Source organism: Bos taurus, chromosome 18 (assembly GCF_002263795.3).
Source record: "Bos taurus isolate L1 Dominette 01449 registration number 42190680 breed Hereford chromosome 18, ARS-UCD2.0, whole genome shotgun sequence".
Classification (NCBI taxonomy): Eukaryota; Metazoa; Chordata; class Mammalia; order Artiodactyla; family Bovidae; genus Bos; species Bos taurus.
Window position 1 is genome coordinate 25,837,829 of NC_037345.1, and position 24,097 is coordinate 25,861,925.

Here is a 24,097-nt window from a genome sequence, read left to right on the forward strand (position 1 = left end):
CAGAGAAGCGCTGCCCCTGAGAGATATCAAGAGGAGCCCTGTCCCCCAGCGTGGCCTGGCTTGTCCTGTATTCCAAGCCTGGGCATCTGCAAGATGGCCCACTGTGTCCCTACAGCCCACCACCCATGTTTGAGTGTTTGGGGGTCAGTTTCCTGAGCTGAAACCAAATCGAGGCCCAGCTCCCTGGATGTGCAGGGGAGCCACACACGTCAGCCTGAATGTGCCCTCCTCACAATTGGGGGAAACGGGACATTCCTGGATCTTTAAAAAACAAACATCCCTTCAAAAAAGGATGAGGAAGAGGCCTGGCTTCCGGCGGGTGGTAGTGGCTAGGGGGCCTGGGAGCCAGGGGATGCTAAAAGGGGAAGGGATGGGGTAGAGAATGTCTTGCTCTGTTCTTGCTGCAAATATCCTGGGACATGTGTGTGCACGTGTCGGGGGTCTCACCTGTAAACGTAGGCTTTGCTGAGGATGGATTCCAGGCGGTTGTTAAACTCAAAGAAGGCCATATACTGGGAGGAAGAGCAAGGCATCAGGGGTGGCCCACTGCCCTCCCCTCCCCACCCACTCCCCACAGCTTCCAGGACCGAGGGTTCTCTCTGCAGCCCCCCAGTGGGAGGGGGAGCCAGGATGGATCTGAATGTGTGGCTGGACTCCTATGTCACCCTAAGTTGTTGCTAGTACTAATAACCCTCACCTCATGGAATTGAGGAGGAAGCACTTGTAAAGCCTCCAGAACAATATCTAACACACAGCACAGCTAAGAAGCACTAACAATCGTAAGGAATTTCCCATCATTCCTTGCAGCCACCCTTTCCTGATGCCTCACCAGTGCTGCTTAGACCAGGCATCAAGATGTTGGTGCCAGTACAGAGCACCAGAGGAGCTGGAGGCCTTGGATGGGGAAGTCCACTCGTCTTACCTTCAAACAGCGGGGCAAGCGCAGGAGGGGATTCACACCGAATTTCAAGTAGAGTAAGTCCAAGGGCAAGAGGCAGAGCATGTCCATCTGAAATGCCAGCAGGACACCACAGTGTATAAAACAGCGTGTAACTCCCAGGGTTGTGGGATGGGGTGAGTGGTGGGGTTCTCCACCTTCAATGGAGAGGCGAGGTCAGGATGCCCATGGAGGGGCTAAAACTACGGCAGCAGGTATCCTACCAACAAGCTCCAGCCTGTGCTGGTCCTGTGGGGGAAGCCACATCACACTGGCCTCAAAACACCCAGGCCCCCAGAGACACAGCCTCCTGAGACCCCTGGCACACACCTTAAAGCGCTGAGATTTCACGTAATTGTTGCGCATCTCCTTTTTGTCCGTCTGGAATAAAATGGAATAATGACTGTGAAATGGCCTGAGAGCTTCCCCCTGACCCCATCAGAGCAGTGATGCAAATTCCCACCCAACCTCGACCTTCCTATCCAAGTAACAGCCCCATGGGTGCAGAGCCATTGAATGGACCAGTGAAGCCTGGTGAAAGCCTACAGATGGGGAGATCGAGCTCCCCAAGATGGAGTGGGGGTGTGTCATCCAAGGTCACTCAGCTTGATTCCAGCTTCTTAGATGGAAAGCAGGGACACTGACCTTACTCTCTGAGTACATTAGCCTCACCTGGATCATTTGCAACCTTATTCACTGCTCTGATCAGACCAGGAAGGAGATTGCCCAGGGAATTCTTCCTGTGAATTATTTTAGCAGCTCAACTTCAACTTTGCACACAGAGGAGACCCAGCTCCACCTGCATGGAATTTTGAAAAATGACCTACATAGGGAGATGGGGAGTTTGCCACATCCCAGTCAGGATTTTGGTTTCCTCCCCAGAAAGTGCACCAGAACATGGACTCCTCACCTGGTCTGAGGAGTGTGCTTTTTGCAGGAACTGTGCGCCCCCAACTCAGGAAATGTCGATTGTCAGCAGTTACCTGTGCTGAGCACTCTGCATACATCACCTCCATGGAGCCTCACAGCAATGGTAAGAGGTGAGAACAATTACTATCCCCATTTTAAAGATGAGAAAACTGAGGCTCTGAGAGGTGACACAGTTAGTTCTCATACAGCCAAGATTTGAACCACGTCTGCCTACTCTAAAGACCATTCTCTGGACTACTTCAACTCTATCAGGTGGTCCAGGGACCATTTTACCCACACATGAAGATGTGTGTAATTTGAATGTATCAAAGATATGTGAAACAAACAACCATGCTGTTGAATAGGCACGAGTGGATGTCCTGAGATTTCCCTGTTCATTTAGCTTCTTGTCCATCCCAGCATCAGGGTCTCTGGCGGCAGGGTCTGCCCCCAGCCACCCCCTGACCCGGCTGTGACTCACAATGATGTCCCCGCCTCTGACAAACTGCAGGCGCATCTGGAACACGGTGATGTCCAGGAGGTAGATGAGGTCACACAGGTAATCCATCAGCAGCCAGAGGTGGATGTTGTCTGGCGTCTGATAGGGGAAGGCCCAGCGCACGGGAATCAGCCAGCAGTTCCAGTTCCAGGCCAGCACCACGAAGAACAGCCACAAGATGTACATCAGGTCTGCAGGGGTGGGGGAGGGAAGGTGCTAGAACCTCAGCCGGAGAAGGGCCCCTCATCTCGCTGTGTGATTGGGATGGGGCTTTCTTATTTCCACTTATCAATCTGACTTTCTTACCAGCTCTTAATGTGGCCCTTCTTGAGGGAAAGTCAAAGTGTTAATCATTCAGTCGTGTCCAACTCTTTACGACCTCGTGGACTACTATAGGCTACCAGGCTCCTCTGTCCATGGGATTCTCCAGACAAGAATACTGGAGTAGGTTGCCATTCCCTTCTCCAGGGGACCTTCCCAAACCAAGGATCGAACCTGGGTCTCCTGCATTGCAGGCGGTTTCTTTACAGACTGAGCCACCAGGGAAGCCTGGTCGGGGGGGAGCATAAAAAACAATCTTTGATATAAAAATAAATCACAGCTAGGCCCTAACAAACGGAATACTTTCAGTAGGGGATGTGAGGTCATTATCAGTTCATAGACAGCTAACAGAAAACACTTTTGATCCACTCTGGTTGAATTTTTGCCAAAAATGTATTTCCTGCTTTCCTAAATACACAATAGTGAACAATGCATAGAAGATGGACAGATGGATACATGGACAGGTGTATGGAAGGATGGATACTGTAGGTCACGTGGGCATTTTATTATTTATTTATTTACTTTTATTTTTCGGCCACATCCAGCAGTTTGTGGGATCTTAGTTCCCTGAACAGGGATCGAACTAGTGCCCCCTGCAGTGAATGTGCAGGCTCCTAACCATAGGACTGAAAGGGAATTCCCCCCAACCTGGGCATTTTAAAGGACCCGTGGACACCAGGGTTGGAGTCCTGCCCCTCAGTGACTTCTTGTATGACCCTGGGAAAGTCCCTCTCTGGTCCCTGCTCTGTCCTCCTCAGAGAAGTCACAGAAGTCAGATTTAAAAAAGAAAAGAAAAGGCAGGGAAACCCTTTGTAAAGTGCTGTGCACATATGAAGGTTTGTTATTCCTGAAGAATATAAAGTGAGCTAAAGGGCAAGTGAGAGGCACTTCACTTGAGATGTTGGAAGAATTTTTCCCCTCCTCTGCTCAGAGCAGCAGATCTGGGAAAGCAGCCAGTAAGGGCAGAGTAGAAAAAAGACTTGGCCAAGAGTCAGGAGTTCTGAGTCTGCCGCTGACTAGTTGCGTCTTTAGGCCAGTTAACTCCTCTGTGCCTTAGTTTCCTTGCCTGTTAAGACGGGTGCCCTAGTCCTCCTTCCTAGTCCAGGGACTTCAGTTTGTTTGGGCCCCTCTCTGTCCCCGCCCCGCCCCGCCCCCTTCCATGACGTGTGGCCACGCCCACTGCCGTCCCAGGACTCACTGGTCAGCGGGTCGATGCTCTGGGGAAACTGGTACTTCTTCCAGGGGCGGCGTTTGAACTTGCAGCAGAGCATCTCACAGTAGTGTTCCTCTTCCACCTGCCCCGCTTCAGCTGGCTTCACTTCTGGGGCCGGCTCTGGGGCTTTTTTGGCTGGGGCTGTGGGATGACACTGGTGACCCTCTGACCTAGCCCCGGGGCTCAGGCTGAGGATGCAAAGACAAGGCACCCGACTGCAGATGCTGGAGCTGGAGCTGAGGGGACCCTGACAGCTCTCCACAACCAGCCACAAGCTCTGCGTGTTCTCCTGCAGCAAACCCCACATATCCTCTTAAATGGCAGCCTGAGCACCTGCTCTGAAACGCTTACCTACTACCAATAGGGGACCACTGCTCAGGAGCTGCCTAAAATGAGGTGTTTCTGGGAAAGTTGGGTGTTCAGTTGCATGTCTGCTTGTGTGTCAATGCTTGTTTGGACACCCTGGTTCTCTCTGGAGGTGGGGGGACATTGGTACCCAGAACTCCCACCCCCAGGAATCAGGAAAACATTGCCCTATGTTTTTCAGCACAGGAATCTTCGTCTCTAAAACAAGACACTGAATGGGATCACAGCCTCCCTCTGCATCTGTGGAGATGTTTGTTGGTGAACTAGAGATTGGCTCTCAAAGGTTCAATATGGCTATGTTTCTAGCTTTAGGATTATGAAGTCAGGCTCTGCTAGGTTCATTGTCGGTACTTTGAGTTCGAAGACACAAGCCTCCTTTGGAAAAACCTAGAAAACCTCCCTGGCAAGAGAGCGTGGTTCTTATTTCCTCCTGGTACTCTGAAAGAAGAAAACTTCCACATAAATATTGTAACCAAGGCCTTTGAAAACGAAGACTGTGTGGTTCCAGAGTGGGTTATGGATACCATCTGAGTGTTAGACCGTGACATACGCCCCAGGGTGGACCACCTACCTGCCTGCAAGCAGGAAAGGGGCAGAAGGTCAACCAGGGAACTTGCCCTCTGGGAGACAGAGCTAAGTACAACTGGATCATCAGCCAGAACTCTGACCTTCTTTCCACCCCTGGACACGTAGCTAAAACTGTATACAAAGGATCTCGAATTCCAGAGAGTGGAGATCTGCGCTTCTCTCAAGCACCCCCACCATTTTCTTGGGGTTACGCTCCCTATGAGTTGAAAGAGGGCTCCAGGGGCCCCACCACACCCTGGGTCCAGTGGACCATCACCAGCTCTGGACTCACAGGGCTTGGGGCTCTCCTCATCGGAGGTGACGTCAGGGTCGATGAGCTTCTCCTTCACCTTCTCCGTCCGCTCCTTGAAGAGCTTCACCAGCTCCTGGAGCCGGTCATTGATGATGGCACTGTTCTGGCTGGCTGTCGAGGTTGCACGGTCCTGGTCACTGTGGAAACAGCACCCAGAGCTGAGCGGACTGTGTGGGGAGGGACCCCTGCGCCCCCAGGCAAGGGCAGAATCTGTATCCCACCTGGCTGGAGGGGGTCAATCCTGCCCCAGTCTCCCTCTGGACATCAAAACATCAAACCCACCTTAATATCTCCTGGGAGGAAATTCAGCCTGGGAATTGCACCGGGATACCCAGCTTTTTAGGAAATGTACCATGCAGGCTCTGATTCAGATGGGAAATTCTGAAAAACTCTGGATTCCACTTGTAATTTAGGGGGCAACTCTTGGAACTCAGTTCAGGGCCGTTAGACTCAGTTTGGGGTTCACATGACATACAGGACTGATCAGAGAGGGGACAGCGGCTACTTTTTGAGGTTTAGGAAATAGCTGATTTTAAAAACAGTGCAGGAAATTCCCTGGCAGTCCTGAGGTTAGGACTCTGAGCTCTCATTGCCAAGGTCATGGGTTTGATCCCTGGTCAGGGAACTAAGATCCCACAAGCCATGCAGCATGGGCAAAATAAATTAATTAATTAGTTTAATTCAATTAAAATTTTAAAAAACATTACAGATACATTACAAATCCTTTTAATTTATAGGAATTTAAAATGTATGAACTTGCATCAAGAGAGACAGACATAGACAGACAGAATGAATGAGAGTCTGCCTGACAGTCCCCTCAGCCTGGGTCCAGAGCTCTGGGTGAGTTGAGATGGGTGGCTGTGTGAATCAGCCTAGTTCCCTGTTCTTTGCTGAGTGGCCTGTGATCCTCTCGCTGAGCTGAGGATGATACTGGTGTTTACAGATCTATTGTTTTTTTCATACACTGAGGCACTGAAACTCAAGCCAGCTACTCTTCATGTGCTCAGCTGAGCTGGAGACAAGCAGTGTGGGGTCATAATGAGAGACGGTACCAGGAGTGGAGGAGACAGAAACTGCTCACCCACTTTGGGAAGCAGTCGCCACCCAGCCAGGGACCCTGTTGCCCACGTGTGGCCATGTCAGCTCTCTTCTGCGCACAAGCCTTGTGCAACTGCAGGCCTCCTTATGGAGAGCGGCCTGGCACTCTCCCTTTCCAGTCTGACCAGTGAGATCTTGAAAGCCGCAGAAAGATGGCAGAGCCACTGCTGGCTGGGTCCTTAAATGACTGCAGAGAGCAGAGTCTGCCACTGACCTGAAACACGCACCTGATGGCATGACTGACATGAGCCATCTTGTTCCTTATGCGCTGAAACACTGAGGTCTATTTGCTATAGCATCTTAACCTACTGAGGGAATACCTAGGGCTCCATGCTGACCACCTTAAGAGCTTTTCTCCCAAGGGAATTTTTATTATTCTACAGGATTTCTGCCTTATCTTCTGATATGAACCCTAACCCCGCCCTGATCCTATTGCATAAGATGAGACTCCCACTGTACACTAAAAACAATCACTGGATGATACGTGAGGTTTGGGGTTTTTTCCTGCTTCTCTGGCTTTTCTGAACTTTCCGCAATACTGCTAAGCATAAACTCCGTAAAATTACAGGCAGAAAAAAAAAGACTGGAAGGAAAGGCCGTGGTTTCCTGAGGTCACTCCAGGAGTATGGCTGGGGAGGAGGTGAGACGCCCAGGCCAGAGCCCAGGGCTGGGGGATTCGTTATCACTAGCCTACGTAGACCCTTCAGGAAAACACTTCCCACTGGCCCAGCCCTTGAGACAGGCAGATATCAGAGACACAGGCCCTGATGCCCTCAGAGTGGCCTTTAAACTTTGTTCCATGGACCAGCTGCATTGGAATCACCTGAGGAGCTTATAAACACTTGGCTTCCCCAGGTCCACTCTCTGTGGCTCGGGACACAGGAGGCCCAGAGCCCCGGCCCATTCTGCAGACCAGATTTTGCACAACTGCTGGGCCAGCCAGAAGCAGCCAGGGCAGGGGACCCAGCCCTCCCTTACTGCTTGGAAACCACTGGCACAGTCTACCTTCAGGCAGAGTGTTCTAAAAACATCCATGCTCTCCCCAGCTCACCTCCCTTTGCTTGCCCATCCCCACCCAGACTTCTGACTCCATGAGACCCCAGAGGCGGCCCCCACTTACTCAGTGCCCTGTGGGCTGGTGGGGTCCGACCAGGCAACCACGGGGGATGCAGCCGGTGACAGCATCTTGAGCTCTTCAGCCTCATCATCTTGGGAAGGCAGCCTCTTCCTGCAAGAACACAGACATGGAAAGGGACTTCAGGGAGGCAGGAGCCACAAGCGGGGAGCCAACTTGGGGCCCTGCAGATCACCCAGAGCAAATCCTGGGTGGGAGGTGGGGGCAGAGGATGGTGCTGCCCGAGGGTCCTCGCTTGCCTGCAGGGAAACAAAAAGGGAGAAGAGGGGACACAGCTGGCCTCTGGACCTTAGTCTCTGCATTCATTCAGCGGCCTCACGTAAAAGTAACAGCACTGACTCAGCATCAGGCAAACCCAAGTTTGCTCCCCAGCCCTGCTTCTTCCCAACGTGTGACCTTGGCAAGTTAACTTAAACTCTCTGAGCTGCCTCAGCTTTCCCCTCTGTAAAATGGGACTGTGTATGCTGTGCTTAGTTGCTCAGTCATGTCCGCCTCTTTGTGACCCCATGGACTACTGTAGCCCGCCAGGCACCTCTGTCCACGGGGATTCTCCAGCAAGAATATGAAAGTGGGTTGCCATGCCCTCCTCCAGGGGATCTTCCCGACCCAGGGATCAAACCCAGGTCTCCCTCATTGCAGATGTATTCTTTACCAGCTGAGCTACCAGGGAAGCCCAAAATGGGACTAAATCTAACCAGCTCAATGAGGTGCTTATCACTCAGTCAGGTCTCATTTTAAACATCCTTCTCCCCCCACCTCCCAGTCTGGCGGCACAGAGCTCCCCAGCCCACCCCCACCTCTTTCTCCACCACACCACCCTTCCAGCCTCCAATAAGGTGTGGGGGCTCCCATTCCATCCTGTTAACTCTCCTAGAAGCTCAGATTCCCTCCCTTAACAGATGTGCCCCTGATTGGAAAAACTGACACCCACAGGCCATGGAGTCTGGTCTCCTACACGTGGTGTGACCTGGGACAAGCCCCATCCCCTCCTGAAGCTCCCTATTCCCTATCTGAAGGATGAAGACTAAACTATCCTGCGTCCCCACCATTCAGTCCAAGTCCACCAGTGTTGATTTTGGAACCACTGGTGTCTTGGCTGATGGTGTCTAGATCTGAACACATGTGGTACTTCTACCATCCCCCACCACCGTGACTCAGGATTCCACCATTAGGGCTTCTAGAGGGATACAGTCAGAGGGATGTGCAGCATTTGCTTTATTCCAGAAGCTCTGGAACGACCCTACTATCTTCTGTCAACTCAACTAAAATGGCAAGACTCATGGGTTCGCCTCTTTTACACACTAATTAAAAGGAGGCCTGCAGGGCACTTCCCTGGTGGTCCAGTGGCTAAAACTCTGCACTCCCAATGCAGGGGACCCGGGCTTGACCCCTGGTCAGGGCGCTATATCCCACATGCCACAACTAAGACCTGGCATAGTCCAATAGCCATCAGGGAAAAGACCCTGATGCTGGGAAAGATTGAAGGTGGGAGGAAAAGGGGACAACAGCAGATGAGATGGTTGGATGGCATCACTGACTCAATGGACATGAGGTTGAGCAAGCTCCGGGAGTTGGTGATGGACAGGGAAGCCTGGCCTGCTGCAGTCCATGGGGCTGCAAAGAGTTGGACACGACTGAGCAACTGAACTGACTGGTAGCCAAATAAATATATAAATACTGAAAAAAAGGATGCCTGCACACAAGAAGACTGGGGCAGAAATCTCACAACTAGGACTTAAACTCAGCCCTCCTGCCCTCATCCCAGTGCCTTCCGAGGATCTGGAGAGAGTCCAGAAAGTGGAAGTAAGTCAGAAGCTCTGTTCCCCCAGCACTGCCCAGTGCTTGGCCCTGTGCTAAGCACTTCACTTACAGGAGTTTGTTGAATTTTCACATGCCTAAGGTACAGGGAATGTTTCATCCCCATCTTATCACGGAGAGATGAAGGCCTAGGAAGATCAAATGACTTGCTTTAAGCCTCACATCTGGTAAGTGGTGACCTGGGATTCACTCCAAACCACAGCTCTGCGCTGTGAGAAGGGCCTTGCCCACATGCCCCCCTCTACCCCTCTGTTTGGGTGGCTTCTCTGCTCCCATCAATTGCCCTGTGTTCATTCCATCCCTGACCACAGACAGCCCCATTGGTCTCTCATGTCAGGCGTCAGAATTCCTTCTTGGGGGCAAGCTCAGGCTGAGGCTTCTCCAGTTTCTCACAGTCATGTTCTGCTTAGCAACTCCCTGGAGGAGTCTTGTGTGATTACTTGTTCACCATCTCTGTCGCACTAGAATATCAGCTCTATTAGGACAGGCTTTTCCCTGATGTGTCTACAGCACCTAGAGCAGAGGCTGGCACATAAAGATGTTCAAAAAATGTTTGCAAATGAATGATAACCAGAGGAGCCTCACAGACCTAGCTCATAAGCAAAAGGTAGGAGCTTGGATTCTAGCCCCATGTGACCCTAGTCCCCTCATCGCTGCTCCCCAGTATCCATCTTTAATCCAACCTGTACAGTTTCTCCACCCTAATAAAGGGAATAGAGGGAGGTAGACCAGATGTCCACAGTCATGGTAGTGCCTTGTCTTCTGCTATCTGTACTCTGTATATGATTCAGTGAATTAGCCATAAGGACTGATGTGTCTGTGAGCTGTGTTCTGAGACCAGGTGAGATTATGCCTCTCTTCTCCACATTAAAATTTGGGAACCTCTGTTGACGACATCCAGCCATTTCTATCCCAGCAGGCGCCTGACTTCAGCTGAGAAATTACTCAAGAGCTCATGGATGAGAGCAAGAATTAATCAAGAAAAAAGAACCATCTCTCAATCCAGCCAGCAAAGGGAAGGCACTGGTGGCTCTTCTTTAATAACCACTCACAAAGCACAGTACTGCACCTCACAGCCTGCCTATAGCTCTATACAGGAACGCTCTCAGCTACCTGGCTCAGGTTGTCCAAAACCACCTCTAACCATGCAGCAACTAACTTATCTCAAGAAGCACAACAGTGTGTGCAACCCTGAGCAGGAATTTCACTTTCGAGAAAGGAGCCCAAGGACAGAAGGCAGAGGACCAAAGAGATATCCATAGCACCTTTGTGTTCAGTATTTAACAGGCAAGGATTGTTAGGTCTGTTCTGACATGTGGAGCTGGAAGATGTCAACACAGCATCATAGTGACAGTCTAGCAGTATGGAAAGGGGCTCAATAAATACGATGTGGTCTCAGATGAGATGTGATCCAATCCTACCTTCAATTAAAACCACTCAGAAGCCTGGGCCCACAAATAAGGTATGGAAGAGAGGGCAGAAAAATAAAACCACAACCTAACCTAGCGTGGTGGGATGAGGGATGGTTATTGTATCTAGAGTTCTTTGGTATTCCCATTGTAATTGTTAACAATAATTCCCTGTCACATCTATTACCCTCTTCAAACCATACACTCAAGGGTATTCTGGACAGGGCTTCCTCAGAGATCTCTTTCTGGAGCCTGAAACCAGGAATTAGGAGACCTGGAAAGGGGTGGGCCCATGGTCCCAATGCTGACGGCACCTCACTGAGTGACCTTGGGCCAGTTTCTTCCCCTCTCTGGCCCCAGTGTCCTCTTCTACCAAATGCACACATGGCACAGTGCTACGAAACACCCAAGAGAAGCATAGACGGTGACCTGAGGCTCCCTGTGGCTGATCCTGGGACTGCAAGGGTGTCGGATTTGGCAGGAGACAGGGGCAGCTGCACGGGAGAGGGTGGGTTCTCCTCCGCGATGAGGGGGCGACTGTCAGCATCAGCGTCTTCCACCTGCAGTTCGGGGTGCTCTTCTGTGGCAGGTACTGGGGAGGGGAAGGAGGACACAGCGTCAGAGAGGAGCCAGGTCCCCGGAGCCTTGCTGTGTTCTACGGGGAAGCCAGAGTGTGTGTGTCTGGAGGGGCCTGTGGCAGCCTTGCCTCCACACAGGGCCCACAGGAGAGCTCCATGCAGGGGGCACAACGATGCGGTGTCCAGGGCCCTCTGAGGGCCATGCCCCTGGCGGCCATTGACCCAGGAGCCACGGGAGCAGCCATGACGTCACAGGAGCTCCCGGACACAGCCTGGAGCCCAGCCTGGTTTCCCTGGGCCTGGAGAAGCAGCAAGGCCCTGGGGTGGGGGTTGCGGTGGCAGCGCTGAGAAAGGGCTTGGGGAGCCTGCCTGGGGGGCGCTGAGTCCTAGGGTCTGGCCTGGTGCAGTCTGGCTCAGCTGCTTCCTCTCCCAGGGCCTCAGTTTCCCCATCCCAAGGTAGGAATGATGAGGCTTTCCCAGGCCCGTGGGGGCAGCAGACATGGGGGTACAAGACCTCTTTTTTTTAATTTTTTATTAAAGCATAGTTGATTTACAATGTTGTGCCAATCTCTGCTGTACACCAAAGTGACTCAGTTATACACATATATTCTTTCTTTTCACATTCTTTTCCATTATGGTTTATCACAGGATGTTGAATCTAGTTCCCTGTGCTATACTGCAGGACCTTCTTGTTTATCCACCCTATATATAATATTTTATATCCAATCCCGCACTGCCAGTCCTTCCCTCCCCTATCTCCCTCCCCAGTGGCAGCCAGAAATCTGTGTCTCTTTCTGTTTTGAGACAGGTTCATTTGCACCATCTTTTGGATTCCACATATACTGACTGCATATGATATTTGTCTTTCTCTTTCTGACTTACTTCATTTAGTATGATAATCTCTAATTGCATCCATGCTGCTGCAAATGGCATGATTTCATTCTTTTTGTGGCTGAGTAGTATTCCATTTATACATGTACCACATCTTTATTCGTTCGTCTGTCAATGGGCATTTAGTTGTTTTCATGTTTTGACTATTGTAAACAGTGCTGCCATGAACATAGGGGTGATGTATCTTCTGAATTATAGCTTTGTCCAGGTATATGACCAGGAGTGGGATTTCTGGATCATCTGGTAATTCAATTTTTAGTTTTCTGAGGAACCTCCACACTGTTCTCCTCAGTGGCTGTACCAACTTACATTCCTACCAGCGGTGTAGGAGGGTTCCCTTTTCTCCATACCCTCTCCAACATTTGTTATTTGTAGACTTTTTCACGATGGTCATTCTGATCAATGTGAGGTGGTACCTTCTAGTTTGGATTTGCATTTCTCTAATAATCAATGCTGTTAGCATCTTTTCATGTGCTTACTGGTCATCTGTACATCTTCTTTGAAGAAATGCCTATTAAAGTCTTTTGCCCATTTTTCAACGGAGCTGTTCTGGTGGTGGTGGTGGTGGTGGTAGGAACTGTTTGTATATTTTGGAGACTAAGCCCTTGTCCATCAACCCATTTGCAAATATTTTCTCCCATTCCATAGGCTGTCTTTTCTTTCTTTCTCCCTTTTTCATGATTTCCTCTGCTGTGCAAAAGCTTGTAAAAGTTTGATTAGGTCCCATTTATTTATTTTTGTTTTTTATTTCTATTGCCTTGGGAGACTGAACTAAGAAAGCATTGGTACGATTTATGTCAGAGAATGTTTTGCCTATGCTCTCTTCTAGGAGTTTTACATGTCATGTCTTAGGTTTAAGTCTTCAAGCCATTTTATTTTTGTATATGGTGTGAGGGTATGTTCGAACTTCACTTATTTACATGCAGGTAACTTTCCCAGCACCACTTGCTAAAGAGACTGTCTTTTACCCATTTTATATTCTTGCCTCCTTTGTTGGAGATTAATTGGTCATAGGTGTATGGGTTTATTTCTAGGCTCTATTTTCACTGTTCCATAGATCTGCATGTCCATTTTTATACCCTTACAACCCTGTTTTGATTTTACTATAGCTTTGTAGTATTATCTGAAGTCTGGGAGAGTTATGCCTCTTGCTCCATGGCCCCCATCCCTAGACCACCTCACAGGATTGCTTTGGCAATTCTGGGTCTTTAATAGTCCTTATAAAAATTTTTTGATTCCTTGTTCTAGTTCTGTGAAAACTGTCTTGGGTATTTTGATACGTATCATACTAAATTTGCACATTGCTTTGGATAAAATTGCCATTTTAACAATATTAATCCTTGCAATCCTCTTGGAAGGGAATGGGATATCTTTCCATTTCTTTGAATCCTCTTTAATTTGCTTTACTGATATTTTATAGTTTTCAGCATATTAGTCTTTCACCTCTTTGGTCAGGTTTATTCCTAGGTGTTTTGTGTTTTTTTAAATTTATTTTTGGTTGCACTGGGCCTTCGTTGCTGGGTGCAGGATTTTCTCCAGCTGTGGCAAGCAGGAGCTACTCTCTAGTTGCAGTGCGTGGGCTTCTCATTGCAGTAGCTTCTCTTGTTTTAGAGCGTGGGCTTCAGGAGTTGCAACATGCAGGCTCGGTAGTGGCAGCGCACAGGCTTAGTTGCTCCAAGGCATGTGGAATCCTCCCAAACCAGGGATCAAACCCATGTCCCCTACTTTGGCAGGCAGATTCTTAACCACTTTGCCACCGGGTAAGTCCTTTTTTTTTTTTTTTTTTTGGTGCTATTTTTAAAGGGTTTCTTTTTTTTACATTCCTTTTCTGATATTTCATTGTTATTATAAAGTGTTGCAACTCATTTTTTAATATTAATCTTGAATCCCGCTACTTCGCTAAATTCATTTATTAGAAGGCAATGGCACCCCACTCCAGTACTCTTGTCTGGAAAATCCCATGGACGGAGGAGCCTGGTAGGCTGCAGTCCATGGGGTCGCTAAGAGTCAGACACGACTGAGAGACTTCCCTTTCACCTTTCACTTTCATGCATTGGAGAAGGAAATGGCAACCCACTCCAGTGTTTTTGCCTGGAGAATCCCAGGGACGGGGGAGCCTGGTGGGCTGCCGTCTATGGGGCCGAGCAGAGTTGGACACGACTGAAGCGACGTAGCAGCAGCAGCAGCAGTGTTTGCGTGGAGTCTTTAGGGTTTCCTACGTATAGTATCATGTCATCTGCATGTAGTGACAATTTTACCTCTTCAGGGCCTCACACTCTTGAAGGGCCTCGAATGGAGACATTTGGAAGCTTCCTACAATCAAGGGTGGCAGACTGTTTTTGTAATGCCTGTTACCCCTGTGACCTTTGGTACTTTCTTATTTTTGCATCTGCCAAGAGCCCCCAGAAATAATCCCCTCAGCTCCTCTCCTGACTTCTGAGAGGCCTTGCATCCTGAGAATCAGATCCTCCCTGGGGAGACTGGGTGTGTCCCTGTTTTGGGCTTCATTACCCTCCCCCGTGACTGTGGGGACAGGTGTGCCCCTAGGCAGAGCTCAGAGGATGCTGAGGGGCTGGGAGGGTGCCCCCACTCCCCACTACACCTGGGCCAAGCCACGCAGTAGTAGCCAGGTGCAGGTCTGGGTACCAGCAAGGCAGGTGCACACCCCCAAAATGTGGAGGGGTGCATTTTGAAACATTTGGATATGTGAGCTGTTTTTAATGGCCACATGGGAAAAGCCAGCACATTATGAAAGTTGGTGGAGGGAACATAAGCAGACCTCAAGATTCTGGGGCATTTGTTGTACTAACCCTAAGCCCTCAGGAAAAGAGGATGAGCAGGACTTTTGCTAGACTCAACAGAGGTGCCCCAGGTTGTGCAAAGCAGGAGAGAGCCATGGGGTGGCAGGGACCTCCCCCTGCCTCCCACAGACCTCGGGAGAGGGGAGCTGGAGGTGGGCTGGGGGCATGGAGGCAGCCAGGACTAAGGCAGCTTCTCAGAAATGCTCAGGGCCCCGGGTGCTTCCAGAATGGCCCCCTGGCAGCAAAAAAACACGTGGCCTCAGCATCCATGAGGCTGTCCCAGGGAGCCTGGGAGGGACCACGTGGTCCCCTCACCCCCTACCTCACCCTGCATAAGACCCTACAAACTCAGTCACTCTCAAAGGTAGGGGGACCTCCTAAACCCAATGTTTCATTTCCTGCCAGTATGACAGAGTAGGAACTCAAAACAGATATCATATTTGTTTATATTATACTGATTTATAGAATAAGAATCTGTGACTAAGAACACAAAGAATAATATTGTATGCTTAAATTGGTTTAGAGAATAATAATATTTACTGTTAAGCACTTCCTATGTGCCTACTAGGCATTTGTTTCACTAAACTCTAAGTGCTTTATTTATATGTATATATAAACCCTTTCGTCATTCCCAGCCATTCTATGAGGTCATTGTTATCATTGTCCCCATTTTGTGGAGAAGGAAATGAAGCACATGAAGAAACCCGCAGCAGAGCCCAGATTTGGACCCAGGCATCCTGGCTCCAAAGCTAAAATTCTCAGCCCATCCTGAGGTTGGTGACCAGCCTACATACAGACTTCTGTGCCACGCAGAACCACTGAAATGGAAATAATCTTGTCACTGCATGCTGTCATTGCCTCGGCCATACCATCTAAAATCATCGTGTGTCAATCACAGTTGGTTCAGACCACCGTCCCAAGGTGTCACTGCGACTGTTTCTCAAAGCTTGGGGCTCCCAGGAACCAGAGAAGGCACGTGATGATTTTAGATGGCACAGCCAAGACAAAGGATGACACAGAATGAGACCACTGCCCCCTTTCCTGTTCTCTCTGGATCCAGCCTGGGCAGAGAGGAAACCTCAGGTTAGTGCTGCTATGGCCTCAACGCCTCCCAGACATGTCCTAGTTCCCTTCCGCAGACTCAGCTATGAGCCTTCAGCAGGCCCCCACCTCACCAGAAATTACCAACACGACCTAGTTCCCCATGTCTTTGTGGTTATTTCTATTTATGCCCTTCTATTTATGGCAGGCCAGGCTGGTTTTCCATTTGAATTATAATGTAAAGCTTCCTATTTAAATACACTGAAGTGAATGAAAAAGTGAGTAAGCAAATAAGTGCAGAGTTGGTGCATGGTTGCATGCACGCGTGCTAGGTCACTTTAGTCATGTCCGACTTTTTGTGATCCTATGGGCTGTAGCCCGCCAGGCTCCTCTGTCCATGGGATTCTCCAGGCAAGAATACTGGAGTGGGTTGCCACGCTCTCTTCCGGCAGAGTTGATACAGAATATACAAAAATCAAGAAGTGATGCAAGGGTGGAGGACATGCGGGACCCTTTGGAGTGAGATTTAGGGCTGGCCTGGAAGACTGAGCTTGGCATGTCATCCCCAGTAGCTCATGTGGAGAACGTCACCGGTCATGACGTCTATCCAGGAGCTCTGAGAGACAGCCCTGAGCCACCCTGAGCCACCGCCACCCCCAACCCCAGGTGTTACGCTGTCCCTGCTAACCGAACAAGCCCTGGGGTCACTTGGCCAGGCGGGCTGATCTTACTCCACCTCACCCCCGCTCTGCCCCCCTCAAGACAGGAGGAGGGGAGAATAAGAGTGGATCTCTTCTCATGAAATGTTCAGCTTGACCTGCCTATGGATATCACAGACAACTTTGCCCAGGGTCATCCAGAAACAAACAGATGAATCAAAGGCAAAACGGGCAGGTCTGGTTTGAGTCAAGGCAGACTCAAAGTGACAGGGATTCGCCGCGAGGCACCAGTATGTCCCCCAGCTCTTTGTCAGCAGGCAGCAAATAGCAGGAGCCCGAAGGCCACTATGGGGACCCTGTCACAATTAAATGGGTCCAGACAGGCTCTCTCTCTGCACTGGCCCCTAAGGACACCTCTCCTCTGGGTCTGCCTGTCAACACCTGGGGGCCTCTCCTTTCCTGAAAGGGAATTTGCTGGGCAGACAGCCACAGTCCTCAGAAAGTCCAGCTCCCAGCAAACTCTCAAGGTCAGTAGATTCTGTCTGCAATGGACCTTCACCTCATCTCCTGGTCCATTTCCCTCTGATTATTCTTCCCCCTGACCCAGCTCCTTGATCCAAGCCTCTTCATTGGCCTGGAGATCTGAATGACTTCTTTAAACTAGGGTATGAGTGACTAACCCATATAAAAACTGATGATCTGCAAAATGCCACGTTTAACCCCCAAAAATGAATAGCTAATTGTGGAATTTTAGGGACAGAGAGAAGGGGACTATTATGCCTTAAATCACCACAAAGCAAGGCGAAGACACTGGTCAGCAGAGGAAAAAGGGGTGGTTTTCCAGGAGCCCAAATAGCAGTCCCACACCAAGACCACAGCACCCATGCAGAAAACAGCCCAAGCCATGCAGAAACACACAACACAGACACCAGCATGCTGGGTGGGCAGTTTCACGCTACCTAGACGACGGACTGAGCTCCTGGTCTCCTTGACGAAGCTGGAGTTGGATAAGTTTGTCCTCCGGGAGATGAGGACAGGGATGCGGGTGATGGGGGGGCGGTAGCTGGGCACATTGGGGAGGTGCTCCACCAGGTTGCGGGAGGCAAGCCTGGGGGTCACTTGGCCAGGCGACTGGTCCTGGACTAGGTGATTCAGCTCCATGTCCCGGCCTGGTTTAGCCATAATGCTGAGGCCAGGGGGTCTTAGGCAGAGGCAGGACCCTGGGGACTGCAATGAGGAGCAAAGAGTTGGGAGAGGCAGAGAAAGTGGGGCTCTTCCCCACCGGTGTCAACACAGACCAGCCCAGTGCCCACGTGCACTCGCAGGAGTGCACTCAGAGTCTGAAGCACCACTCTTGTCCCTCGAGGGCAACACCAGTCGTGTGGCTGGTCCACCCACAGCTCTGAGAGACAGCTCTGAGCACCACCCAGTTCTGGCACTTTCTCTCCTTAACCAACCATCATAGCATTTCCTACTTTACAATCAAAGAACCTAGAACTCCTCAGGCTCTTAGGCTAACACTTAAACATTCTTAATCCGGTAGGATTTTCCATCCTAAAGAAACCCTGGAGCTCAATTAATTTCACTTCCAACCAGACACAATAACTTTTCCTAGGTTCCTGGTTCCCCAAATAGGCTGCATATTGGAATTGCCTAGGGAGGCCTGGAAATGCCTGATGCCCAGGCCCACCCCCAGAGATTCTGATTTAATGGTCTGAGGTGAGGACTGGCACCAGGATTTTTTTAAATCTCCCCCAAATGATTGCAATCGCAGTCATGAGAACCACGACTCAAGGCCACTGCCTCTCAAACACAAATGTGCAGAGAAACCTCCAGGGATCTTGTCACAGAGCAGTTTCTGCTTCAGCTGGGTGGTGTGGGGCCTGGATTCTGCATTCTGAAGCAGCTCCCAGGTGACACCAAAGCTGCTGGTTTGACAGCCACACTTTCAAGTGGCGGCAGACAGAGGGCCATGCCTCAGTGTTTCTCAAAGTGTGATTCTCAGGCCACCTGCTTCCAAATGACCTGGGGAAGGGCGTGGAACCAGCCCCATGGAACCCTAGTTTGCACCCCCTGATCCTGGTCTTGCTCATCTTTGTGGGGTGCAGACTTAGTAGGTTTCCAGTAGATTTGGGTTAAAGTTAACAGAGGATGTTTTTCAAAGACCAGGTGGGAAGCAGACTCAGGACACCTGGGTTAAGACAGCTGGGTCCATCCCATCTCCAACACTGGTTGCCTAGGAAACAGGCTCATGACCCCAATTATGGTCTCTTCCTTCAGGGCCAGGGATGCCTGGTCACCCCTACTCTGCCCAACAACCCAGTGAGGTAGGTACTGTTACTGCCCCCTCTTCTTGACTTGGAAGCCACAGTTAAGAGAGGTCACAGACTGGCTCCAGGTCACACAGAAAGGAAGGGGGGAGCCAGGAGTGACATGAAGGTCTGTGTCCTTGCTGCCCACACAAAGCCTCCGTTTTCTCATCTATAAAATGGTCTGTGTGCCTCCCAGGGTGTCTGGAGCACTACTAGTGCCTTGAGGATTGTGGAGGTTTGCAAGGCCTGGGTTCAGTGTCCAGCTGGCCTCACTCCCCTAGACTCTGGCCTGTCGTCCCTAAAGTTCTCAGGATTAGGAGTCGGAGTGACAAATGACCAAACTTGTACCAAAGATCTCAGCAGTAAGGAAAAACTCAAAAGACACAGGGTCTAGGACATGCTTTTAGCAAGCTCTGGTCCCAATCTTCATTCAGGTATGATACATTTGAGCCAAATTCTCACTAGTCTGTAGCCTAGAGAGTTGTGGACTCAATGAAGAGGTTGGCAGGAGGGATTAGCTAGGAGTAGGGTTTCCCTAGGCCTCCTGGGGTCCTGGGGTTTCCCAGGTGGTGTAGTGGAAAGGAACCCGCCTGTCAATGCAGGAGATGCAAGAAATGTGGGTTCGATCCCTGGGTCGGGAAGATTCCCCAGTAGGAAATGGCAACCTGCTCCAGTATTCTTGGCTGGAGAATCCCATGGACAGAAGAGCCTGGTGAGCTACAGTCCATGGGACTGCAGAGTCACACAGGACTGAGTGAGTGAGCATACACACACCTGGAGTCCTGGTGGGGTAGGGATCGGGGGAAGGTGGGGGACAGGGTCTAAGGCAATTCCCTTGGGGCCCTTGAAATACATCATCAGACTCTGGTTATGTGGTCCTAAGATGCAGAAAATGGGTTTTGCCTGAGGATGGGATGAGTTGGGGAGGGGAAGGAATTGAGAGGCAGAGGGGGAGGGCTTGCCCCTGTGCCCCGGCTGCCCCCAGCCTCAAAGAAGCCTGGACATTCTTATGCAACCCCACCCCCACTGCACACCTACCTCCTGAGCTGTCGGCCAAGGCCTCTTCTTGCAGCTCCTGTGAAAGATAAAGCAGAAACCCAAGTGGTAACCATCCAACCATACCTGCCCTGGTCCAGCCCAGCCAGTGTCGGGGGATCTGCCCTCAGGCATCTTCATGGGCCCAAGTCTACTCCTTACCCTGCCCACTGGTCACACCTTCAGCCCACCTTCTGGAGCATCCAGTGCACACAGGAGCCCCAGGCCCCAACACCTGGGCCCGTCACATACCATGAGGGGAAATTCTCTGGCAACTCTCTGTGTGTGGAGACAAAGCAACTAAAGCAGCCCCCATGGCACTCTCCGCCTGGCACCACATTTCACAGCCTACAGCCATGTACAAAACTCTGGAGAGAGGTTTTTAGCCCCATTTTACAGAGGTGACCACTGAGGCCCAAGGTAAGGTCTTACCTAGGGTCACATAGCCATATGAGGACTGGAGTCTAGGACCGCTGCTGCCCACTCATGGCCATGTCGCCAAGGCCCTTCTTGATGCCATCTGATCCCTGACACAAGCAGGGCCTTACAGCAACTACCATCCCACTCTTCTCTATTCAGTGGGCATCTCATCAGCTGAACCCTCACCCTCCGTAAACAAAGTGAACAAGGCCCCAGCCCCTTCCACTGACTTAGGCCCAGGAATCCAAGGTAGCTGGGGCACGAGGCCTGGCGCTGCTCCATACCTGGTGTGAGGTGCTCTGGTCCTGGGCTCCGCCTACTCCGTCCTGCTCCTGGGCTCCACCCACTTCGCCCTGGGCCTGGGCTCCGCCCACTTCACTCTGGTCCTGGGTTTCACTTTCTTCACTCAGGGCCTGGGCTCCGCCCACTTCGCCCTGGGCCTGGGCTCCGCCCACTTCACTCTGGTCCTGGGTTTCACTTTCTTCACTCTGGTCCTCCTCGCTCTGTGGCACCAGATAACTATCCAGCAGGACACTGTGACTGCGAGGGGGCAGGAGGCAAGGTCTGGGGTTAGGGATATTAAATGTTTTCCCAGCTGTGCTGAGTGCCAGGCTCTGTGAGGAGCTGGGGCACAAAGATGCCTAAGGATCGGTCCTCGGCCTTCTGAAGCTCCCGGCACCGGGCAGGCGGCAGATACCACGTCCTATTAACAATCTCACAGTCTGCGTCATGTGCTGGAGCAAGCAGCTGTGAAGGACAAAGCCACAATTCTGCTAGGAAGGAGGGCTTCCCAGAGGAGATCGGGTTGGAAACAGGTGGGGAATGGTGTCCAGGAAACAAGAACAGCATGTGCGAAGAAAATTCTGGAGCACGGTGTTGAGGAAACATCCTCTCCAGCAGGGAAGACTAATGGGCACTGTATGGTGTTCAAAACCTATGCCCAGCATTTCCCCTCTTGGAGTCTCCAAACAACCTTAAAGATGGAGGCAGAGAAGGAGGTATGAGAAAAGTGAGGCCCAGAGAGGTCAATTGGCCTGACCAAAACCACACAGCATATTGTCCCACATCACACAAGACAGACACACACCCTGATTTCTTTGCATGCCATGAGATCAGAGCCACACTGCAACTGCTGAAGGTTTCAGGGGCCCCTGGCCCAGGCAAAGGCATACATGAGTGACAGGGGCCAGGGTTAGACTATAGGGAGCAGAGGAGAATATGGCAAATCAGAGAACCCCTGCCCATCTGAATCAGCAACCCCATTCTGCCTGGAATGGGTGCCCCGCGGCCAGATCTGCTGATTTTCAAGAAAAGACTGAACTACATACACATTTGAATGTGGAATCTCCCCATCTTTAGAGGCTGATAATTAATCCAAACTAATATCTATATTAAAATCTGTATGATCTATATTGACATCTATATTAATATGTCAATATCTCAAAGAGCCTGTCTCCAGGCTAAATTGGGCCCTGAGATGCCTGTGTGCAATCTCTGGATTAAAATGATGGCTTGGGACCAAGGGCTAATGTGATTTTTGTGGTTAGAATTAGATCCGGCCTCCTAGCAGCCTCAACCCACACCATGGACCATTGTCACCGAGGGGCTCACGGAGGACGCTCTTTAGCGTCTGCTGCCCAGAAAACCTGGATCCCCCATCCTCTACCCAAAGGGGCAAGTCTCAGCCTCTGAGGTGGGTGAGGAGATGGGGCCCAGTTGATTTGGAGACAGCAGCCTGGGAGAAGGAATCAGCCAGCAATCATATTATCACAGCAGTTCCCAAGGGCTGAGTGCCAGGCACAGGGCCAAGCACTTGTCCCACCAAATCCTCACCCAAATGACCCTAAGAGCCCAGCTGCGATTGATCCCATTTGAGCTTAGTAATTGGAGGCTCAGAGAGGTCAGATGGCCTGGCCAAGGTCACATACCCTGTACCAGGTGAACCTGGATAAAAGATGGGTATATCTGACCCCAGTGCCAAGTCCTTAATACTCCACTGCCAGCCTCTGAGTGTCTGCACAGCCCCAGGTGATGTGGATGAGTGACGTGAGTGTCTGGAGGATTCAAGCACCCAACACATTTTCTTTCTCTTCATTGTATACATATTTCCATTGTGAGGGGCCTTGAGTTGTCAGATTCTATCCTGCCCAGGAAGAAACAGATTTTCTTAAAGAAAAAGGCATATTATGACTTTCACAGGGCTTGGCACTTCAGCCTACATGGGCCCCTTCCTCCATAAATATATTTTTAAAATTCTATTTTGTGACTGCATTTATATGAAGATTAACATGTTAATATTATATTTAAAATATTCTCTTCCATCTTAAAATTCATTTGTTGGGTCTGCTTTTCAATGGCACCCCACTCTCACTTTTCACTTTCATGCATTGGAGAGGGAAATGGCAACTCACTCCAGTGTTCTTGCCTGGAGAATCCCAGGGACGGGGGAGCCTGGTGGGCTGCCGTCTATGGGGTCGCACAGAGTCGGACACGACTGAAGTGACTTAGCAGTTGCATGCTAAGTCGCTTCAGTTGTGTCTGCGCTTTCTGACCCTATGGACTGTAGCCCGCCAGGCTCCCCTGTCCTTGGGATTCTCCAGGCAAGAATATTGGAGTGGGTTGGTATGCCTTCCTCCAGGGGATCTTCCCACCTCAAGGATCAAAGCTGTATCTCTTATATCTCCTACACTGGCAGGCGGGTTCTTTACCACTAGCACCACTTGGGAAGCCCATGTTCTTGGAGGGCTTCTAAAAGTATTACAGAAACCATGCCCTCAAGCCTAACAAAGAAGAAGGCCCTGCCTGGAAGGGGTGGATGGGCTGGTGCTGCAAGAAGCTGACTTGACTCTCCTTCCCTGAAACAGATGCAGTGGCCTCCTCGGTTCTCAGAGCACGAAGGCCCAGGAAATGAACTTCCCACAGTCCCAGTCAGAGACTTGCTGGGGTCTTGCTCATTATAGAATCAGGCCTGGAAAGCAAGTCCCTGGGAAGCCTCCATTTGCTTTTCAGTCAAATGGGTAGGTGGAGAAGGCAATGGCAACCCACTCCAGTACTCTTGCCTGGAAAATCCCATGGATGGAGGAGCCTGGTAGGCTGCAGTCCATGGGGTCGCTAAGAGTCGGACACAACTGAGCGACTTCTTTCACTTTTCACTTTCATGCATTGGAGAAGGAAATGGCAACCCACTCCAGTGTTCTTGCCTGGAGAATCCCAGGGATGGGGGAGCCTGGTGGGCTGCCGTCTATGCGGTCACACAGAGTCGAACATGACTGAAGTGACAGCAGCAGCAGCAGCAGCAGCAAATGGGTAGGACTTGTGCAGCCTCTACCATACAGCCTGGCCTTTTTTTTTGTTTTTTGGCCACACTGCATGGCATGTGGGATCTTAGTTCCCTGACCAGGGATCAGAGCCATAACCCTGCATTGGAAGCACAGAGTCCTAACCACTGGATTGCCAGGGAAGTCCCAGCCTGGCTTATTTGAGTGAGGTCAGAAGTGCCAGTAAGAAGCTAAGAGAAAAGTCAAAAAATCTCCCCCTGTCCAGAGTCATCTGGATTCTCCATCTCTAAACACAGGTAAGTTGAACCATTCCTTGTCTGCAGTACCAGATGTCTGCTTAAGACCCCAGCCTGACCTGGGACACAATCCCAGCTCTGCGCTTGCTGCCAGGGCACCCTGGATGTGTGGGCTGCTGTCTCTGGGCCTCAGTTCTCTCATCTGTGAAATGGGATTGGCAGTAGGAGCCCTGGCACAGCATGTGGCAGGGAACACAAGTG

General features: G+C 50.6%; 1 protein-coding gene and 1 long non-coding RNA gene across 3 annotated transcripts in view; one reads left to right on the top strand and one right to left on the bottom strand.

Annotated features, from left to right (window-relative positions):
* CNGB1 (cyclic nucleotide gated channel subunit beta 1) overlaps positions 1 to 24,097 on the bottom strand; it is a 68,713-nt gene that overhangs the window by 23,999 nt on the left and 20,617 nt on the right. The window contains 10 exon segments of one of the 2 annotated variants that reach the window (NM_181019.2): positions 448 to 512; positions 923 to 1,009; positions 1,268 to 1,318; positions 2,328 to 2,536; positions 3,865 to 4,020; positions 5,105 to 5,262; positions 7,344 to 7,451; positions 11,015 to 11,177; positions 19,906 to 19,942; positions 20,607 to 20,862. In NM_181019.2, the coding sequence (NP_851362.1) occupies positions 448 to 512; positions 923 to 1,009; positions 1,268 to 1,318; positions 2,328 to 2,536; positions 3,865 to 4,020; positions 5,105 to 5,262; positions 7,344 to 7,451; positions 11,015 to 11,177; positions 19,906 to 19,942; positions 20,607 to 20,862 (1,290 nt within the window). 2 annotated transcript variants of the gene reach the window in all.
* On the top strand, positions 2,449 to 5,828 carry LOC132342814 (uncharacterized). Its single transcript, XR_009491333.1, has 2 exons — positions 2,449 to 2,534; positions 4,427 to 5,828. It is a non-coding gene; the product is annotated as an uncharacterized lncRNA (long non-coding RNA).